Consider the following 22,500-nt stretch of genomic DNA (forward strand, 5'->3'; position numbering starts at 1 on the left):
AAAACTCAAATGAAGAGACTCGCTGTCCATCTGGCTTAATGGACTCCAACAATAAAACTCCATTCACCAGCAAAACCTTAGCAGGCTGCTTTTCCAAGTCCATCAGCTGATGAAGATTTAATTCAAATTGCAAAGTGGAGATATTCTGACTGAGCAGTTAATTTAGAGCAAAGGGCTGTAAAACAAGATGAACTTTCCGGATCCTTCAGGGGAAACTGGGTCATTACAGCCGCTCGGAGGCTGCGAGCAGCCAGCAGGACGGTTGAGTGCTCAGGAGGCCTGCTGGCGCTGTGAGCAAACTCCTCCTCAGATGTGAGTTGGACCTGCGCAGCACTGGAGGGGTGTGAGAGGGAGGGGAGCTGCGCTCATTGTAGGAGGTGATTAATGTCATTCACGCTGGAGCCAGACAGACACTTTTAGAGACCTTTTCATGTAAAAACAACAACAAAAAAACAGAAAAAAGAAAAAAATCCCTGCAGGACTGTTGGTTTCTGACCAAAACAGGAAATTTAACTTCTGAACGTACAGATCAGTAATTAGGAGAAAAATGAGCTTCCCTGAACACTTCTCAGGACTGCTGTGCAGGTGATCACCATCTCCACTTCATTGTGTGTGTGTGTGTGTGTGTGTGTGTGTGTGTGTGTGTGTTCAGAGAGGGCTGCATGAGCGCTGCAGCACAACATGTGAGACTTTTAAAACTTGGAAACCCCAAATCAACCATCAACCACCTCCACCATCACCACTGTTCTGGATTTAGCACAAAAATAGAGCGACATTGACTGTAAACAGAGACAGATGGGTTGACAGGGCAGCTAGCAGGAAATGCTAACACACACACACACACACACACACACACACACACACACATCAGCAATATGATTGACAGCTCCCTCAAGGGCTGTAATGAATTATTCAACAGCGGAGCCTGACTGACAGACAGACAGACAGACAGACAGAGAGAGAGAAAGAGAGAGACTGAACATCAGTCAGAGAGTGAGACAGGTAGAAGAAATACACACACACACACACAGGTGGATCATCAAAACTTCCCTCCAGGCATAATTTTATTCATAATCAATAACTCTATTGAATTTTACATAACCCTGTGTGCATTTACAGTCCGGACTTGTTACATTCTTAAAGAGTCCGTCTTTGAAATGCAGCCTGGGCTGCTGCTGCTCACTGTGAGGCAAATAAATTACAACTCTGACACAAAACACTGCCTACTTTTCTGTGATACAACATTTCACACATGGAGGCTAATCAGCCGCCAGCTGACGGAGCGGGCGGGACTCGCGCTCACTGCACGTGCACACATGCACACAAGCACACATGCACACAAGCACACATGCACACAAGCACACAAGCACACAAGCACACAAGCACCGCGTGTAGGACACTAGTGCAAGGAAGCACAGACACGTGAAATATTCCTCACACGTCTTCACGGTGTTCTCTCACATTTATGCGTATAGTTTTTAACTTTTGCGTGACCGTAAGCTCAAAGTTCTCATATTGTGAGGATTCCTGCTGTTGAATGTGCTTCTCCACTCCTGGAAGACTAGTCCTTCTTTCCTAGTCCTAGTCCTTCTTTACTAGTTACTGTTTACCAGTCCCTCTTTACTTTGACTCAGCCAACAGAAGTAGTGAGACGACCTCCGCGAGGTCCGACCTGCGTTCAGACCTGCACCTCCCCTTCCCTTCCAGCTGCCGACTGCACGTTGCTCACTGCATCCGAACTTCCATCAACCAAACTCATCGGCACCGAGCTCGCCCGGCTGGGTTGTTTACATCAGATCCACGTGCGACCACGCCATGGGTTAGGGTGAAACTCTATCCCTGAGACTAGAGTTTGTGGGGAAATTCCTTCCCCAACAATGAATTCATTGCACTTCTTGCCTGTGTTTTTGTGACAAACCTGGTTTGAGTCTAGAGCTCCTCGTCGGACACGCGTCCTGTGAGGGATCTGGTAATCCGGCCGCTGACGCCTGACAGCCGAATGTTAATTTTGGAGAACTCGGAGGTGAACGGTGCTGGCAGGGCAGACGAGTGATGAGCCTCGTCTGTGCCTCTGTACCTTTGCGTTGTGTGTGCTTGCTGCTGTTGAGAACTTTGTTTAATTCAACTTGAAATTGAATAGATTTGATTGCATGTCACCCGTCAGTCAGGTAGTGTGAAAACCACAACGAGACACCAAATTAAAACTTGGTTTTTCCCTCTTCAAGTCAGTTGCGGCCACCACCTCCGGGTCCATAAACCAGGACGAATCTAGAACTCACATCTGGTTTATTTTAGCCGCGTCAGCTCCGGGAGCCGAAGGCTGATTCAACACTGTCTTTCACACTGTTGTCAGGTTTGAAGCTCTACTTTAATGTGGTGCTTGGACTCTCATCTCTGAGTATTTCTACTTTCAAACATTGAATTTATTGCAAAAACCAACAGAAGTAGAATATCTGGCAGTTTTTCCGATCTGAGTTGAGAGAGCGACTGACTTTACGGCCTCTTAATGAGACAGAATCTACTTGGTCCTTGACGGCTGATCTAGACTTCTGGGTTTCAGCGCCTTCGCAGAACTCACAGGTGCCAAAGTTAAAAAAAGGAGGAGCACAAACTCTCGCAACGACGTCAGACATTCAGTCTTACTTCAGGTGAGTGAAGGTGGGTTCATTTCATTGCGACTGAAGGAGTCGCTGGTTTTGGTTGAAGATGATGTCACCATCGGCGGGTGGATAATAGCTGTAACCCCACTTGAAACTACCGTGGTGATAGGATCTGTCAGGTGTGTGTGTGTGTGTGTGTGGGGGGGGAGCTTTAAAGGGAACGTTTGGGTTCTTTCATGTCTTCAGTCTGTTCCTCTTCCAGTCTACCACACCATCTGTGCGTCTGTCTGGGGTTCGGTGTGTCTGTCGCACCACCATCTCTCACACGTTTCCCTGCAGGCTGTAAGAAACTGTAAAGACAACTCCGCAGACCTGTCAGAGGAAGTGAATTTACAAAGGAAACCCTGAGCAACACGAGCAGAGGCCTAAAAATAAACATTTTAAATAAATGAGCAGCGAAGGATCAATGTGTATTTTGTACAACAAGGCTGTCTGGGCCAGGAGCCGTTGATGCAATCAGAGTTAAATCTACTTTACAACCGACCGTCTTCCTCACATCTCGGTGTCATTACTCCGTCTCCCAGCACAAACGGAGGCCGTTTACTATTTAAATCCTCATCATCTCAGATTCTGCAAACATTTTCTTGTGTGATTGTGAAAAAAACCCAAAACTCATTCAATCCAGATGACAAATCAGCCAGTGATCGATTGAGTTCACACACCAGGAGTCCGGGAGGTCCGAAATTCCTTTCTGCGTGCCTGCAGTTCTTCAGGTAAAGAACAAAAGTTCACGCCTTCATTTTAACAGGAGACGTTTGAGGGACAAGAACCACAAGAAACACGCAACCCATCCTGATCTGAACCAGAACGAAGGCTTGATCCATGTGTTGGTGAGAGAGGGAAACTGACAGGAAGTGGACAGGCGGAGCCTAGGAAGAGGCTGCCTATATTCATCAAGGACCATGTCAATACACCAACGATGCACCAAAAAACTCACACATCACCACTCTGAGTGTCCACCAACATGCACACACCTGGATGCCAGCCTGAGCTTGGTGGGACGCGTGTCCGACGCCGCCATCTTGCTCAGGTCCTCTAACCTGTTTGGAGTCCGTCAGACTGGTAGAAGATGTCGGACTCTTGCTCCGGTGAGAAGCTGTCTTTATGTCACGTATTGATTTTAACACCAACTTCTGGTCCGCTTGACAACTCAATTCTTTTACACCAGCGTTGAGTTAAGTGACTGTCCGACAGCAACTGAAGCTAACGCTCGCTTAGGTCAGGTAAAGGATTCGTATTTCAGTAAAATGTCAGTGGGATGCTGGCGTTGTCGCCGCGGTCAGTGTGAGCTGACGACCAGTGGCTACGTTTCCTCTTCACTTTTTCTCTCTAAATGTTCCTCGCCTCTTAACTTTAATAAAACCTGATGCAAAACGGAAATGCAAATAAGGATTTATTCACGTAATGACAAAGAAAAGACATGCGTGCATTAGAAGCCTGACCAAAATGGAGGCTGCGTCGATGCATCGCTCCGATGACGAGCAGCAGCATGCCCGTGTGCATATCTCCGGCTACTACCAAGCCCTGACCTTTGACCCCCAGGTCTCCGCCGATGACTCACACCAGTTTCTAGCACTCACCCAGTGCTTGCTTCCATATTGAATGACAACAACACTGTATGTGCTATATTAGAGTAGACTAGAAGGACAGGCTGCTCATCCCGTAGAACGGCACTGCACGGACGTCACTCAGCGAGAACAGAGAGCATCGCGCTCAATTAAACTTCACAAAGAGAAAAGTGCTGCTACACACCAGCGGGGGATCTTTAACTGAGTCGCTTCTAATAGGTGAAAATAGATTTTCAGTCTATCATGGACACCTTTACAGCAAATCATTGATTCAGCAGTGCGAGGCTATGACAAAGGGGCTGATGTTAAGACAAGCAGGGCCAGATAAGGACGAGAGTGAGGGAGAAGGAGATAAGGAAGCAGGACTCCATAAATTTACTCGGCTTGGGTGAAAGAATTCATGTTCACCAGACGATATAAAAGTCTGCAGATTAGAGAAAGTTATGTTTTACACGTCTGGAGAAGGACAGAGATTATAGGGGTAACAGAGCTGAGAGGACGACCTGCTAACAACGGTACACTTCGTCTCGCACAGCCACAACGGCTGTCAATCCCTCGTTGTCCCCGGCGGCCGAGCCCCGGTGACAGAGCCCAATTCAACTAAAATATAAGAGCAATAATCACTGAATCACTTCATTTGTGAATGGACCCTCTCTCTCACACACACACACACACACACACACACACACACACACACAGATTGGACAGATTCATGGTACTGAGCTACAGTCAGGCTGCCAGTTAGCCACTCTAGCTTATTATTAGCTGCAGCAGAAGAGACACGGCGAACGGTCAGATAAGCTGAGCTGAGTGACCATTTGGAACCAATTCAATTACTTCTCTCCGGGATTGATTGATCTGGCCTGGAACAGATGCAAACCAATTGCATTGCCCTGAAACTGCAAGCCTGGCCGACTGCTGCGCACCGAGCAGGACCGTCTCCTGGACATTAATCTCCGTCGCAAGCTGGTTGGGAGGAGATTCCTCCAAATACTTCTGAAAACAAGATAATGAGGGTGGAACTCAAAAACCATCAATGCAGGGGATAAAGCAGTCAATAGGACAGGGAGGAAAGCTACAAAACCAAAGGTCTGCAGACACCGTTAAAGATAACAATCATGGTGTTAGCATCCCACTCATGAATGCTAACGCGTAAGCAGCAGTGGCGGTGAGCAGCTCCAGCTGTGACATCAGCTCTCTCTCCTCACCTCTGGGTCGCCCGCGCACACACACCACAGCTGAGCTGCAGATGTGCAACGAACCCAAACAAGGCGCTTTTTAAAATGATAATAAAAAGTTAAACAGTCTGCCAGTGGCGACCGCCTCGAACCGGGTCCCTCTCCCTCCCCCTGGGTGATCTGGTTTCATCCAGAAAGTTCATTCTGCCTTTCAAGTCTTGAGCTCACTGCGCTCTCCCCCTCCTGCACGACTTCTGTGTGACTCCACAATGCAGACAGAGCCAGCCACGTGTACCTAGCTTGGCGCTAATGAAAGCTCCAGTGGGCAACGCCTCAACCACGCCTGACCACGCCTCTTTTCCAAATGGACACACCCAAGTGTGAGCCAATGGGCACAAGGTGACGCTCTCTCTGTTCATTCCATGTTAAAGGCAGTAAACACACTTCCAGAGGCACGTATCAGTAGTGATGCTTTCATTAGAGAGCTCGTTAACATCGTCTGAAGTTCCATGCTAATGAGTCGTTAGCATAAACCATTAAAACAGTATCAGCAATTCACACTGAACACAATTAACGTCCATCATTAATCAGTCCAAAAGCTTTTTGAATTAAACATCAGTCGTCTTCCTCAACGCCTCGCACATCGAGTTTACTGATATTTTAGGACCGCGTTTGTGGTCTTCCAGTGAGTGACCTCGCTGCCCCGGAGCGCAGATGCAGACAGGGACATTAGCTGGTGCTCCCCCGGGCACGGAAGGTGAGCCGATCCTGATTCCAGCCTCACTCTGGGCTCCGGAGCACTCCTGAATCCCTTTAAGGATGGATTTCCCCCACATGGTTGAACCTGACTGCCCCTGAGAGACTGACACCAAAACCTGAATCTTCAGATCACCAGAAGAACCCCAACTCTCTGCTCTCAAACTGCTGCTGCAGACGATTAGTGGCACAGGCTGAGGTCCTCGCTGCTGCGACTGGCTCCCGTCTGTATTTACACTCATTAGCACCCTTTAATTTCTGACAGTGAGATGATGTTGACAGACAGAAGTCAACAGAAACAAGTGTCTCTCTTTAATCCAGCGGTTTGAACATGAACCACACAGTTGATGTTAGCCTTTTCCTTAAAAACACGTTTTGTTCTATTTAGTCTGGAAATGTGCCAAAACCCTGGAGGTTTTTTAATTCGGAGTGCAGAAGGTCAGTGTTCACTATAAACACACTGAGTATTACAACCTGTTAGTCAGTAAGAAACACGGCGGGTTGTTCATCTTCTCTGATGAGCCGGGGAACGGAGACCAAGGGCTATTATTTACTGCACACACACAGGAAAGCGGATCAAACGTACACTTCATTATGCAGGGACATGTCATGGAGCAGGGAAGGCCCGTTAGCTCCAATCAGGCCAATCTTTAGCTCTCGGCTCGACGGAGGTTAGTAAAATGGCCTCGTCTTTCCAGCAGCGCCCCTGAGGTCAACTCCCTCGGCGTGAGGCGGACTGCGGCCTACACCTGCCCCGCATCAGAGGTCCGCCTCGCCAGGACAGGACAGGACAACAGGAGGCTGTTCCAGCAGCAGATTGAAGTGATACATCAGCCGTATACGCTCGCTCTTCCATCAGTTACTCACCCCCACACGTCTGGAGGAGTTCTTTATCCAGCAGGATTTCTCGGTGAATGCATCATCCAGTATAATCCAGGTCTTCTTCATCCTGTCACAGGCTCAGCACTCACAGCCTCTCTGAGTTAGCAAACTAACGAGGCCTGCACCTGACGGCCATTGACGCGGGACGCGGCCCGCAGGTGAGCGCCCGCCCGCACGCTTTGTGTACCATTTTGTGCACCAGTTTATTTGTGACCAGCATTCTGTTGACGCCCCGCCTCCACGCTTCCTCACTGATCAGGACTCGGTTTTAGCTAAAAATCTAATTGTTTGTGGAATTTTGCTCATCCGATGAAGAAGACGCGGATGAAACGACCCGTGAACGCACGAGTGTGTGGAGCTTCTGTGTCGTGTTGTTGTTGCTTGGCAACCTTCTGCCTCCAGCCACAACCCAAACATCACCGCCTGGTCGTGTTTCTTCTCAGCATCTTCGCGTGGAGCTGAGACAGCGGCCTCTACTGGACCAACTGTGGAACTGCACCAGCTCTTCAGGGTTTTTTCTGCATTATAATGTGTAAGGTATGGTTTGATATGGATGTGGTTTATGGCTGATCCTGATGGATCAGCGAAAGGTTAAAATTCTCTTCTTCACTCCACAAGAACTCCAACTCGTCATCACCACCGTTGTTCCTCCGGGCCCGTGAGTGCACTTCACGCCGGACTTTATTCAAGTTGGTTTCTGTGTGCGTGCCGTGAAGCGGTTTCTCACCGTGTGTAGGATTCCCGGCCTCTCCTGCCTCCTCTCGTCTCCTCGCCTGCCCGCATCCCTACAACAAGCCTGCCTGCCCGGCTTATTTCAAGTTAGTCAACTCTCCTCGCTCCACCTGCCTGGCAGCTCCACCTTCAGACCTCCACATCAGCCACATTAGACTGTCAGGCTGCCAGCAGCTTCAGCCGCCTCATTATATCCAGCATCCCCAAACAAGCCTGCGCTAAGCGCGGCTCATCCCGGCGGTCTGTCTGCTTTTGGGCGCCCAAACAAAGTCAGCCTACAATTTTAAACATTTAAACTGCAGGTGTTATTTTTACGGCGCGATTCTCCACAGAGCAACAGGATGGCAGACGGAGAAGTGGAAGGGTTGAAAATCACAACAAAAACACCTGAGATCTCTTGTGTGCCGTAGAGCTCATAGATTTAAGTTGCAGGATAATATTTTACTGCACAAACCTGCCCGCTGCATTAAAAATGTATGGTGGTTCTTTTCCCCTGAGATTTACCAGAGTTGAAGCGGCTCTGCTAGCGCCAGTCAGGTGAAGTATTTTCTCTCCACCCGTGTTTGTCTTCTTCTCCATCCTCCCTGCTCAGGTGCCATGATGAAAGATGATGCAATTTTTTGCTAACGTGACTGTCAGGAGACATCAGTGGACAAATGCCAGCAACTGCAGGTAAACTAAGAGCCCCTAAGCTTTTCTACCTGCAGCTGGCGCGTCTCTTTAATTGTCTCCCGTCCAGGTCGTTAAGCAGGCAGGTTCTCATCAGGTTTATGTCACAACATCCAGGTCAGTGCAGCTGCTGACGGGCGGCGAGAATCAATCAGTGACAACGCACGGGGCTGAGCCACGTTGTTCTCCCAGAAGCTAAGCAGGAACTTCCTCCTCCTTCCTGCAGTTGAAGGTAATTCCCACCTCCAGTTATCATATTCTGCTTAAATCTGCAAAACTTGTGATGTCATGATGACTCACAACCTCCAGCATGGATGAAGTGTAGGCAGCAAAAAATGGGGACCAATCAAAAAAATGGGACGCTGAGAAAAATCGGCTATGGGGGGGGGGGGGGGGGGCAACTTTTGCTTATGCGCCTTTCGCTTTCATCCAATGACAGCAGTGGAGGGGCGGGACAAATACCTGCAACACGACGCCATGCCAACAGCGGGGGAGCGCGTGAACCAAATGACATTCTCTCCCCCACGGAACCTCATGAGCTCGCACCGACCCGCAGGTCTCCTTCACCCAGGGAAAGGACGGGAGGAGGAGAACCTTGTGCTGACATTTCTACTTCCTTCGTACATTCCGTATCATAGCAACCCAACGCTGCACCTCCGAGGCGCTCACAAACGCTCCCAGCTGGACGCTTTCAGGAAAACCACTTTAGTGGAACAGAGCCGGCCAGGCTATTTCCACATGTGCTGAATAAACTGATCTCATCACTGGAAACTGGAGGTCAGTCGCTCTGAGCAGCCCTGCAACCATGGCGGCGCTGCAACCATGGCGGCGCTGCAACCATGGCGGTGCTGCAACCATGGCGGCGCTGCAACCATGGCGGTGCTGCAACCATGGCGGCCCCTGAGCCTCCAGCTCTCAGCGTCTCATTGCTCTTCATTAATGCAGTTTATCACCAAGCCTCATGCGATCAGACGTGTCTGGGAATTCCTCGATGCTCCATTTCAGAGTTTCTTCACGCAAGACTTCATTTGACACCTTGTGTTTCCGTGTCTTCCTCTGCCATCACAGGTCAGAGGTCAACTGCTGCCACACACCTGCTACCAACGGCGCGGCCCTCTCACACACGCCCCCCACGCTCCTGCTCAGGGAGGAGCAGGCCTCCTGGCCTGTGGTGGTCCTGCACGTGACTTTTTTCAACTTCCCACTCGACGAGCAAAAGCAGCTTTCCAGTGAAGCTAAAAGCTTCCTGGTGCTGGAACATATTGTCTTCAATAAAAATGTTTTATTAGCGAGCAGCTGGGAGAGATTCCCCGTCAGGTGCTGCTGGGTCGCCAGGATTTAAGCCTTCCTCAGCACGTGAGAGGCTCAAAGCTGTTCTCTGTTACTACAAGGTGCTCGCAACGCTTAGAGATCATTACCGTGAGTCTGGTCCTCGCCACAGCCCTTCATCTGCTCTCGGGAGGTTGTGTTGTCCGTGTCACAGAACCATCCGAGAAGTTGCCGTTTGGAAAAGGACCCTCAGAAAACACTCAGCAGGTGATTGGACGAACCACCTGACCATCAGCGTCCAACAAAGGTCAACGTAGAAGCTGCAGCCAGTTGATAGAATTATGAAAACACCTTTTCCACAGAGACATCCCTCAGTGGGTTCTCTGAGAGGAGAAACATCCGCCAGGTCAGATGGAGCCATCCACGACGGCGTGCTCAGGCGTCGCCATTGACGTCTCAACTAACCCTCGCCCCTATCTGCTCACCAATTGGTCCACACCACTGACGGCCTGGGTTCTCTCACAAAGCTGCCATCCATCCCTCCATCCCTCCCTCTCCTCCTGTTGAGGGTGGTGGGGGTGGAGCCTATCCCAGCAGCCTTCCCCCTGGACAGGTCACCAGTCCATGGCAGGGCCAACACATAGAGACAGACAACCATTGGCTCTCCCAGCCACGCCTACGGTCAATTTAGAGTCTGGATTAACCTGGTCCCTCTTGATGTCTTTGGACTGTGGAGGAAGCTGGAGTACCAGAGAGAACCCAGCAGGAACAGGGAGAACATGGAGACTCACCCAGAAAGACCCCGTGCTGCAGCCGGGGCTCCACCCACAACCTTCTTGCTGGGGGGCCACAGTGTTTCACAAAGCTGCCTCACAAGGTAAATCTGTCAGAATACACACTCAAACCATTTCATGACATTTCCTGGAGGGGCGGAGCCAAAACGGAACACCGTCAGTCTCCACGCCGCATTGGCGGAGACGGCGCTTGTGTCAGTGGCATTGTGCCAATTTGAGGGCAGAGCTGCACTCTGAGCGACCCTCTGGTTTGTTGTCCTGGACTCAGCTCAGCGGGTGGCTGAACTCAGGTGAGGTCAGAACCTCCTGGCGATGGAGGTGGCCACGCTTGATGTCTGACCATAGACCAAGCCGTGATGTACGGCACATCGCCCTTAGGAAGTGTGTTCTCTAGCACCACCTGGTGGAGCCTGGCTGGGTCAGCTGTCGATGTTTTCCAGCTTCCCTCTGGATCCTGGGTTTGTCTGCAGCAGCAGCGAAGCTTCTGTGTGTCGCTGCCTGTGAACCAACATTCTTAAATATTAATGTCCATCCGCCTTCGTGTGTCTTTGCCATGTAAACATCATTATTCTAGACAATTACTTCCTCACCCAACACCAGAACTTCCATCAGCAGGCTGGAAAAACTCAGGAATTCAATCTCAAAATGCTGAAATAAACCCACCTCCACCCAACTGTTCCCAGATCAGTTCTCTCTAGTTCACAGGCTTCCACCCCAATCGAGTCTGTCTTGACACTGACACATAACACCGAGGATCAAACAACAACTAGAAGACAACTTGTCAATTACGCTTTACATTATTTGAAAAAAAAAACTCAATTTCAAACTACAATTTCATATTCAAGTCAGCGTGACGTCTCATATCGAGTGAGTGGAGATCCGGTGGAAATTTAATCAAGGCAAACTACATATCCACACACACACACACACACACACACACACACACACACACACACACGGCTGAGAGAGAGACGGGACATGAGATGGGATGTGGGTGGAATACTTGACAGGTTCCTGCTCGTGCATCCTCGCATTTTAGCGATTTTTGGTGATCATCGCGTCCACAAAGTACACGAAGAAGGGGGGGGGGGGGGGCAGCGGGGTCCCGGACCACCGAGACCCTGAATCCTCCAACCGGTCTGTCCGAGGCACCGAGGAGGGAAAGTGAGTGTTAGACCCAAGCCTGCTGCTGCAACCCTCCCCAACCCGTCCCAGCCGGACCGGAGGACAAAGGCTCCTGAGCGAGTAACTCACGTTCCGACTTTCACTGTGAGAGTGAAAACTATAAATCTGTGACGCGGCGGGAACATCTCGCGCTCTGCTGCTCGAGCTCTGGACGTTTCTGTCACCTGGAAGTGACGAGGGAAAGGTAGAGCGCGCGCACACACACACGCACACACCTACATGAGCGTGCACGGGCGCATGCACACGCACGCACAAACACACACATCCCCTGGTGCTGAGGTGGACGGCTGCCACACGTGCACCGCGATAGAGCACACATCACCATGTATGCACACGCGCGCGCGCACACACATACACTAACACACACACACACACACACACACACACACGGGTGCACACCTCTCTTGCACTCCAAGACACTCGGGGGGTGGGGTGAGGGGTCCTACCTCCACACTTGTCCCAGCTGCAGGACGTGAAGCACCGTCTGAAAGACCCACATGCACGCGGTGCAGCACCTCCGGGGGCCCCCGACTCTCCCTGCCGGTGCAGGCGGGGCGGGGGACGTGTAAACAGGGGTCGCGTTCGCGGCGTTCCCCGCTGCCGCGCTCACACCGCGCTGGTCGCTGTCCTTGGTGCTTAAAGTGTTGTCGCCCGTCGCCGCTGCTCCGCCTAGCGCGCCCGCCGCCGCCGTCGCCGCCGCGCCGCTTGCGCTTCCGCTCGCCGCTCCGTCCCCGCCGCTGAGATCCGAGTAGTCATACACGAACCACCTGAAACTCAAAACCTGCACCACGGCGGAGGGCACCACGACGAAGACGAGCGTCAAGCCGAACCACCAGTAGTCGCCTCTCAGGTAGTAGTCGGCGGCCAGCCACAGGTCGGTCGCGCCGTCGGAGAAGAAGACGAGCAGGGCGCAGAGCACCCAGCAGCAGTCCAGCAGGGTGTAGGGCTTCCCGCCCGCGGCGCCGCACCGCGGCCGGGCGGCGGGGTTCCCCTGCTCCGAGAGGCTCCTGGGCGTGTTGTCATCTTCTACAGCCACCGCTGCTCCATCCGACTTAGCGGCCATGTTGGTTAGGATAGGAGAGAAAGACAGAGAAAGAGGTGGGGGAACGGGAGAGAGAGGGAGAGAGGAGGGAGGGAGGGAGGGAGGGGGCTGGCTGTGTGCAGGGGAGAGAGAGAGTGAGAGAGATTACATCATAACTAGCCTCATCATCAGCCAATTAATTGAGAGGCATCATTACTAACAGCCCCTTTAACACCGTGACACCAGCGCGGTCTATTCAGAGCTGACAGCCATCCCACCAGACGACCCTGCCAACGTTTATGAGCAGCAGGGTTTTTATTTTTCATTCCAATCATTAAATCGATCCTGGTAGCGGTATCAGCTCTGCGGCAGCGGCAGCGGCAGCGGCAGCGGCAGCGGCAGCGTCCCTCTGCTGCACAGGTCCCGGCTGGTGCTGGACTCTGCTGGGTGTCTCAGGGTGTCATTGACGTGGCATTGAGGAGAGTCGAGGTTCTTCTGATCCAGACTAGAGAGATTCAGAGATGCGGAGGTGATAACGACCCCTGAGGAGGAGATAAGCATCTTTATTAAAAAAACACCCATCAGTGAGATTTATGGGTCTTAATAAAGGCACTCTGATTTTTCAGTCTCATTTAGGTTTTGCTGATTCACATTCAGACTGTCTGCTGTCGGAGGAACAGGGAGGTTAAAAGGTGTTGCTGCAGAAATGAAGGGCTAATTTATTTCCTGCAGAAGAAGAAGAAGAAGAAGAAGAAGAAGAAGAACTACAGTAAACACAGCAGCTGCTGGACAGCCTGGTATCTGAGGGCCATGAAGCAGTCGGAGGGTTATTGGTTCAATCCTCATCCTCACCAGAGACAGGACAAAGTGTCCTTGAGCAAGACACTGCATGTGAGTGCTGGGGCCCCCGGTGCAGGGGTCAGTGGGCTTACATGCCTGATTGTAGCCTGACTGGGTCATGTGGTTGGACTACTGTCATGACCCACAAGAACCGGAGAAGAACCCGGGCGGCCCGGAGCGCAGAGGTCTGTGTGTGGGCCACCGACAGGGAGGCCACTGGTTCACTTCTTCGTGTTACATCCAGCTTGGTTTGGCGTCCGTGTAGCTGCGGTTGGCCGTGTCTGTGGGTTGGATCCTGGTCGCTGCACCAGCGCCCCCTCTGGTCAGTCCAAGTGTGTGCACAGAAGGAGTAGCATGACACACACAAAATCCCACCTAATGAAGCTACGGCTGAGGACGCCACGTGATGGAGGTAGCACTCTGTATCCAATGGGGCTCCTGGGAGCGTCAGAGGGGGCGGAGCAATGACCGCGATGGCTTGGGTAGGAAACGTCCCCCTGGGGAGAAATGGAAAGAAAAGAGAGATAAAAAGATAAAAGAACTAAGCAAGACTGAAGTGACTGACGGAAGTTTGTCCCCTAACAAACGGCGTCGCTTCCTGAAGTTCAAAGACAAAAGGAAAGCAGGACATTTTCACCTGAGAACCGCTGGGATGATTCCACCCGTTAGAGAGCTTCGTTCGACCAGTGGGATCTACAGAACCCGGCAGAACGATGTCACGTGACAGACGGACAACGCCTCTTTGTGTCAGATCTTAAATGCTTGGCGCAATATTTCCGTCTCGCTGTGCAATCAATACGTGATTCAGTAACTTCCCCCCAGGACGAGCTGAGACGCGCCGCCTCTGCAGAGCGTGAGGTTCTACTGGTGCTTTCCGCTTCAGAGCAGGAACAAAGGAACCCTTCACACGTCCACTTTGAGGGGCGGGAGCGTAGAAGAGAGGCGGTGAGAGACTTTCCTAAACACCCCAACACTTAAACTTTAGTGCTCGTTTTTGAGGCATTTTACTAGACATCTTTTTTCCTTTTTTTTGTCTTCTTTCATTGGTTCGGAACATGAAACAGTAAATGTATAAAAGATGCTGAGATAAATCCAACAGATGGCTGCTCTCTCTTTTCCGGTGCTCTTCTTAAAGATTCTCTTTGCTTCAATGTACTCGTGCTGCAGCTGCACTTCTCCAAGCCAGACATAAAAACCTGGATTATATCGCCGCAGTGCATGTAAAAATAAGCTTTAATGCCGGAGGTGTCGGAGCTCGTTACAATCCATGTAGTCGATTAAGTTCCCAAGGATTTGTGTGAACCTGTATTCTTCCAACAGTTGAACTCAGGTCAGTTCGTGGACACCAAACCTGGACTGCTCCAGTTTGTTTTTATCCCCGAGTGTTTGTGGATCACCGATCACACAGCTGGATTAATGAAACAGCGGACGATGACCTGCAGAGTTTATAAACGCACGTGTTTAGCTGTTGGTTAGCCTGATTAGCGTCGAGCTAAACATACGTGGCCGGCTCTTTCTGCATTCTGGAGTCACAGAGAAGCGATGAAGGAGGGAAAAAGTATCTTCGTGAGCTCAAGACTCCGATTAGTGAGGACTTGAAATGCAAAATACACTTCTTTTTTGGAGGGAAGCATCACTTCAATGTCAGGGAATAGAACCCCCCCCCAACTCTGTGGTTGAGGTCTGCTGAGGTTTGGACAAAGAAACTAATGGTTGAGGGACAATAAATGCTGGTTAAAATACAACTGATTGATGAAGAAAAACAGCTGCAAACGTGGTGACATCTCGCTAAAAACACCCAGTTGTGTTGCCGGAGGAGAAAAACATCTTCACGCTTGCTTCGCTCGTGTGGGTGGCAAAGATTCAGGAGTATGAACACCGTTGAAAAAATGGTCATTGCTCCCTCGAGTTCGGTCATCAAACCTTCAAGTACCGACCAGGAGGACTCATTCCTCACCATCCCAGCAACGTCAGACCCACACTGTAATAATCTGAATTAGACTGGACCAGTGGGGGCTGACGCTGGGACCAGGATTACAGAGGAAAAAACATCTGAAGTACTTACAATCTTTTGCGAGTGCACTTATCAAACACTTGAGAACAAACATATGTAATGGATTCAGAGTATTTGTATGGTAGGCCTGGCTCAGTACTTCAGCTGGGTACACATCACGTTCCTCTAGTAGTATACTGTTTTTTTGGGGAGTATTCTCAGCGTTCCAGGCTCTGGTGAGCAGCAGCGTGTGGGAATGAGGCACATAAACTCAAGTGTGTGTCGCTGTTAATAAGGGAACATTTCACGCGGTGCAACAGCGTGGCTCACTGATGTTCCTAATACAACCATGGCGCTCCCTCGGTACCCAGGAACGAGCTGCACGGGGGCTTCAGGTGGAGAAAACACTGGGAAGATGGAGTGGGTTTGTTGGGGCTCGTGGACGGCGAGAGCCGCGCAGGCTAAAGGGCTCATTTCCCAGAGTTCTGTGCTCCAACTTCACCTTTGTCTCAGCAGCCGGGCATTGAAAGTGCATTTGTCTGATTGTAACGAGGCAGTGATGCATAAAGCTGACGAGACACAGAACAACTGGTCTGTTTACAGCACTGACCGTACTAATTGAAAAGATCCTATAAACTCAGGAGCAGAATACGCAATAAAACTCTGCAGTGAATTACGGCGCCGCGCTTCACTGCCCTCAATAAACTAATCAGCCGCCATGTTTCAACATTGGGGCCGAGCCGGGCTTATCGGCGCTGGAGTCAATCCGCAGTGTCTGTGGAACAAGATATGAAGCCTTGGTTTGTTAATCTGAAGTGATCACAGCACCTCGGCAGCGGGGCAGAGGTCCAGGTAGTCTCTGAGCCGGGGACCAGAAGCCGCGGCCACTACCACCACTCACCACCCATCCCAGCTCGCTCTCACAATTCGTGCTCCTGAGACACACCTGGAGGTCAGCGACTGATCAAAGCGTGACGGCAGATCTCTCACAGCCACAAGCCAATCAAAACACCAGAAGAACTTCTAACTTGTGGCCACAAAATATCATTTTCTCTCTCCGTGGCCGCACTGGGACTCAGAAAAATCTCAGTGAGGAATCAAATTCTGTTTGAGGTTTCCTTCCTGCGCTCCAGCTGACCTGAAGCTGCGAGCTGAACGGCAGCACCTGATCCCGTCTCCGCGTCCTCATATTCCAGGCGTTCACGTTATTGAGCAACAGTGCCGTTCGTCTCCCAGATGGATTTTAATGGTTCAGCGCTGTACAATAAAACCATGGAAGTGTTTTGCTTTTTGTTCCACGGGATATATTAGAGATGCGCAGATTTGTAGGAGACTTTTTTGATAAATGAAGCCCATTACCAGTTTGAGACTAAGGGGAGCTAATTAGAGTTCCCGAATCATCACAGCGCCGATTCTGACACACTGTACAAAAGCAGTTTCTGCTGTGAGGAGGAAACCCAGTCTCACCGCAATGCTGAACTTAAAAGTTGGATGAAAAAGTTTTCAACCGCACAAGAAGAAATGAGAAGCTCTGTCACCCTGCGGGACGACTGCGGTTTTATTATCATTCAACAAGCCGGCTGTGTCAGTAAACTTGTGCAGCAGATAAACATATAAACTGGAGAAGAAACGGCGCCGTTAAAAGAACCTGCCCCAAATTTTAACGGTTCCTCTGTGGCCCACCACACACCCTCCACTGAATTGAGAGAAAATCCTCCTTTTTGCATAATCCTGCTGACAAACAGACAGGACAGAAAACATGACCTGCCAGGTGGATGTACTCACACACGCAGATACTGCAGTTACACGTGTCCAACACCTCGTACAGGAAGTAAAACTCCCGGTGCTGTGAGTCACATCAGTTACTCCCCTCCAGCAAAAAAACAAACATCCCTTTCCATTAATGAGCTCTCTGACTCAGTAATGAAATGGGATGTTTGTTTTTTTTCATTATCTGAGTTTTAATTTGTAGGAAAATTAATAGCAGGGCCTGATGAAGGCTGTGGCTGCGACTCGTGACAGTCAGGATATTGCAGAGATAAAACAACCTGATCCACCTGATCTGCGTGAAATCCTTTCCAGAATTCTAATCAAATTCCGGATGTCTGAAACAGCCCCCTCTCAGACGGACGACTCTGCTGAGTTTCTCTCCCTGCTAAAAAAAACAAATACGACCCCAAACTTCCCTTGAATCACGCAACACTCAACCAAGATTCATAAAAGTGACCACGGGGTAACACATTTCAAGTTGGCTGCGTTTGACGCCAAACGCAAGAGACAAACTGGCAAGAAGCAAGTTCAGTACACTGAGGAGGGCTGCGCCCGAATAGCCAAGTAGGTCTGACCGTAGGTCTCAGAGCAGGTCGGAGGCTGTCCCAAACCACAACTGGCGTGAGTAGCGACCTACTTCGCAACCTAAATTCCAGCCTAAACACGCCCACATTGTAGGTCGGTTCAGGTGCATCCTACGGAGCAACCTATGGCCCACAATGCACCGCAGACTTCTTCTTCGTCCCCTAAAAACTTGTGGACCCGCAAGCCAAGTTTGGGCCACCAACAGTCTCCCATTCTGATGAACACCAACATTTATAGTTGTTGATGACTAAAGGTGCGTTCATGTGCTTAATAATAGAGAATGAGGGAAAGGTGCTCAGAGTGGAGTGCAGTACCACAGTCAGGCCAGCAGGTGGGGCTTTCGTTGGTAGTCTACCTAATTGCGGTATCTGTGCTCTGCCAGCAGAGGTCGTGCTTCACCACCAATCTACTTGGGTGTCTGAATGGTGCCGCCGTGTTTAGATTGTAGGAGTAGGACGTAGCAGGAGGACGTAGCAGGACGACGTAGCAGGACGACGTAGGTTGCCACTTGGCAGTTCGGTCGCAGCCAATGAGACACAGGTGCAGCCTACTGGGGCGGGGCCAGGTAATCCCACATGACATGCTACGCTGAGAAACCAGGGCACCGGACAAACAGACGGAGCCGTGAAAACGAGAGGAACCAACCTCTTCCACAAATTAGGGCTCTTTTTGTTTTGTTTTTCCCCAAATCTCTGGCTGTGGGCATCTCAGTGGCACCTTGAGTTTGTTCCATCTGCACATCCCGTTCTGCGTGACAAGATCTCTCTGGAGGGGAAGAATTTCATTTTGCTCAGATCTGCACTGGGACTCCAGGTAAAGGTCACAGTGACAGGCACCCGTCACCCGGCTGAGGTGCAGGGTTTCAAGTTTTAACAATGACATCATGCTTTCACTCACGCGCTCAGTTTTCCCAGTGCTTTAAACTTGAGTGCTTTCACTCCAGCTCACCTGCTGTGCTTGCATGGATATCAGCTTAAGAATAAAAACATATTTATTTATGTCGCCATCATCAGGCCTGTGACTGAAAACGTTCCCCAGAGAGTCGCCGTTCTCCTCTCTCTGCTTCACCTTAACTCCCGCGGTGTCGGTGTATCACTCACAAGCTGCACGCTTCCTGACAAATGAGGGTCATTATGAGTTTGAGAGCGCGGGGAGCTAATTAGAGGTCTCAGATCAGTGCTGCCGCTGCTGCGATACACTTTGGTGAATACACAGTCTGCGCTTCACAGGGACTTTTAAAACATCTGCACCAGTCCACCACTGTTTTTGAAATAATAATTGGAATGTCTCGAACTTGGTAATTTTCAGTGGAGAGTGACGGAGCTGTAAAGAAACAAATCAAGAAAAATCAGAACGCTGGAAAGAAAGATTAAAAAAAAAAACTGCAAAGAGGGAAGCTGAACCCAGAAAAGTGGACCGATAAAGACTTAGGGCTCGTGCTGATTTGCCAGCAGTTAAGGTAGTGTGGTCAGATAAGCAGATGGAGGAGCCTCAAGCTTCCACTTTCAACATCAGTCAGAGGATTATGAGGAAACACAAACTCCCCCAGAGTCATTAGAGGAAAGCAAGTCCAGGAAAACTCCCGTCTTTAAAGTGATTCATTACACACAGCATTACCTGCTGAGTACCGACTGACCCCTGACCTTCCACCAGTCAAGAATATTGGCGGTTTGCATTTCTTACCACGTACCAGTTTGATGTGTTGGATGCCTGTGGGGTCGATAGGAACCAGCTCAAACAGATCCAATCAGATCCCATCCAGTCTCCACAGGAGGAAAAATCTCACAACCCTAATGTGGAAATCTACACAGGCCCAAGACTGCAAATGTCATGTGTACATTTAGTTGCCATGTTGCCGAGGGATACTTCAGCCAAAAACTGTATTTTACCTTCCAAGTACTCAGAAATAGACTGACGTGTGCCGTAAGCACGGTGGAGCAGTGGTCCTCCCTGTGGCCCCCATCAAGAAGGTTGTGGGTGGAGCAGTGGTCCTCACTGTGGACCCCAGCAAGAAGGTTGTGGGTGGAGCCCTGGCTGGAGCACGGGGTCTTTCTGGGTGAGTCTCCATGTTCTCCCTGTTCCTGCTGGGTTCTCTCTGGTACTCCAGCTTCCTCCACAGTCCAAAGACATCAAGAGGGACCAGGTTAATCCAGACTCTAAATTGACCGTAGGCGTGGCTGGGAGAGCCAATGGTTGTCTGTCTCTATGTGTTGGCCCTGCCATGGACTGGTGAGCTGTCCAGGGGGAAGGCTGCTGGGATAGGCTCCACCCCCCCCACCCTGAACAGGAGGACAGGGGGAACATGGAGGGATGGATGTGCCGTAAGCTAACAAAGATATTTATTCACTGCTTCTTATCCGGCACTAATGATCACTAATCCTCACACACTTTAATGTGAGCTGAACACCAACTAGAACACCTCCACCTCTGAACGGTCCTGAGCGAGTCGGTCACACTCGGTGTTACCATGGCGAGCTGGATGAACAACACGTGTGCCTGAGAGTTTGTAATCGGATGTTTTTGAACAGTTCAGCTGTGGTGAGTCTTTCATTCTTGTTATAATAATCTTGTTGTCAATCCATTCTGGTTCGTTTTCTCACACTTGCTCAGACTGTACAGCCCAGATCCGTCCTCACAGACAGAAAGTGAAGCCTGATCAGCTCCTGGTCCAAATATCGTCCGTATCTCACGCTGTAAACTCGCAATAACAGAGTTCAGATAGCATCAGACGTTACGGGTCGATCACGACACTGCTAACCATTGATTAGAGCCCATATTAAAGCCTGTGAATGAAAGAATCCCAGATTATAAACTTCATACGTCAATTAATACGAGTCGGTTTCTCATCTAGATTGTAATGAGCGAGGAGACGCTTGTTAAATCAGAGGCAAGCAGCCTCGGAGTAACGAGGTTTCCACATGTGAGTGTGGTGTAAACTGCTGAGTGGCGATCCGTCCATTAGCTCGGCCCAATCGGATCGCCCGTCTGGCTGCTGCTGCTCCCTCATAAATCCATCCGCCGGACTGCTCTGCCTTCTCATCATGGAGGCTCCAGCCTGAGGAGCCTGGTTCCACGGGCTTGGTTTTTCTATCAGCTCGAGTCAGACAGAGGCTGGAGACTTGATCAGGTACAACTGACCTATAATCCAACATCTCTGACTAAATGAGGTCCGACTGAGAAGTTGCTCCTGATAGATCGAGTGGATCTCCCAGTGTCACAAGAATCGCCCCCCTCAGGTTTGGTTCAAGTGGTCGGTATCCAGGGAGGAGAGGGTGGTGGCTCTGGTGTTCTGGGTTACAGGAATAACGTTGCTGCTGTAAGCTCACTAATGGGCGATTATTTCAGTTGGCCTTCATCGCCTTTTTCCCTTTTTGCTCGCTGGCGTTCCCCCGTGCAACGAGACAGGACAATGAAGGCAAAGCTAGCGAGCTGCTAGTAGCAAACTACAGGATAAAATTAGCTGTCCGTCGGTTCGGTGCAGTTGTCAAGATGTAAGGAGCAGGAATATTTACACAGACGTCCTGAACAGATCATGACTGCAGGGGCGCCGTCGCTTCCTCCTGGGCTCAGATCAGCTCGCAGGAGTCCCTGCCCGCCAGGCAGCTTTCTCCTGCAAAGCAGCATCAGGTTTGGTTGCGCTGGGCTTCTCTCATCTGCTGTGACACAAATGTATGTTTGTATGTATTGAAAAACAAAGATGGCGGCTCACGAGGAGATTAGCATGGATGCTGCTATCTAGCATCAGTAACACCAGAGCTGGAGAGTTCTTCTACTGCGAATGAATAACGAAGACGAAGGTTTTTCTCGTGAGTTCAAACGAATCCCGTGAGGCTTCGGGCCACGACAGCGCGACAGACCAACAGCCCTCATCACTCCCCAACACATTTTAACCTCTCAGGGAACAGCTTCACGATAGCAGTATTCATTGCAGTACTGCTGTATTATACTGCATTGTTTTAGGGTCGAGGGTAAACTGGAAGCTTCTTTTTTAGCAAACTTGCAAAACCAAATCCTTCTAATTAGTCTTTTTAATTGTTCCCGTCTCCATTTTTAAACAAATACTAAATATTCTCCATGTTTTACTGGCAAAAAGTCAAGTCTGCAGTCACAGAAGCACTCCCATAAAATCCAGCCTGTGTCGGTGCTCTGAATACTTGCTGGCATATTTGTTCTGGCCTTTATTTAACAGCACTAAAACATAACCTTTACATTTGCAGCGTTTGCCTCAGGCGTTTCTATGCTGAGATTTTCAGTCCCAGATTGCTGACCGGAAGGTAATTACCTCCCCGACGACTGTCAACACCAGTCAGGTTTTCATCCAAATGAATAAACAAACAACAAACAAATTAATGTTTCCATCCGGCCGTCTGTGTGTATCTGAGCCGGGCTCATCTGGACCGGCGCCGGGTAGGACTATTAAACCCCTGCGGAGGACGGCGCTGGAGGAGCGTTGCTGCATGTCCGCTCGCAACGTTACACAACATTCTACCACACTTCAGTCAAAAAATCTTATCGTTCATTCGACAGAGAAGGAGAGAAGCTATAAACTGGGGAGAAAGATTCAGCGAAACACAATCACAGCTATTTTTAGCCTGGAG

General features: G+C 50.2%; 1 protein-coding gene and 1 long non-coding RNA gene across 4 annotated transcripts in view; both read right to left on the minus strand.

The window, feature by feature from the left end:
* The window catches only part of LOC147255388 (XK-related protein 7-like), a 62,447-nt gene extending 49,688 nt beyond the window's left edge, over positions 1–12,759 (minus strand). The window contains exon 1 of the mRNA XM_086213070.1: positions 12,140–12,759. Coding sequence (XP_086069196.1) covers positions 12,140–12,756 — 617 coding nt within the window. The 5' untranslated portion in view covers positions 12,757–12,759. The remainder of the gene's footprint in view (positions 1–12,139) is intronic.
* A 375-nt stretch (positions 12,760–13,134) lies between these two features.
* The window catches only part of LOC147255389 (uncharacterized), a 16,089-nt gene continuing 6,723 nt past the window's right edge, over positions 13,135–22,500 (minus strand). Inside the window, exons 4-5 of one of the 3 annotated variants that reach the window (XR_015117700.1) lie at positions 13,647–14,051; positions 13,135–13,256 (exon numbers count right to left, since the gene is read on the minus strand). This is a non-coding gene — a long non-coding RNA (uncharacterized LOC147255389). Of the gene's footprint in view, positions 13,257–13,328; positions 14,052–22,500 lie in introns of those variants that run through there. The other 2 variants (XR_015117701.1, XR_015117699.1) reach the window with 2 other exon arrangements.

This window comes from Aulostomus chinensis, chromosome 9 (assembly GCF_037954235.1).
Source record: "Aulostomus chinensis isolate RoL2024-O1b breed Wild chromosome 9, RoL_Achi_v1.0, whole genome shotgun sequence".
In the NCBI taxonomy this organism is placed as follows: domain Eukaryota; kingdom Metazoa; phylum Chordata; class Actinopteri; order Syngnathiformes; family Aulostomidae; genus Aulostomus; species Aulostomus chinensis.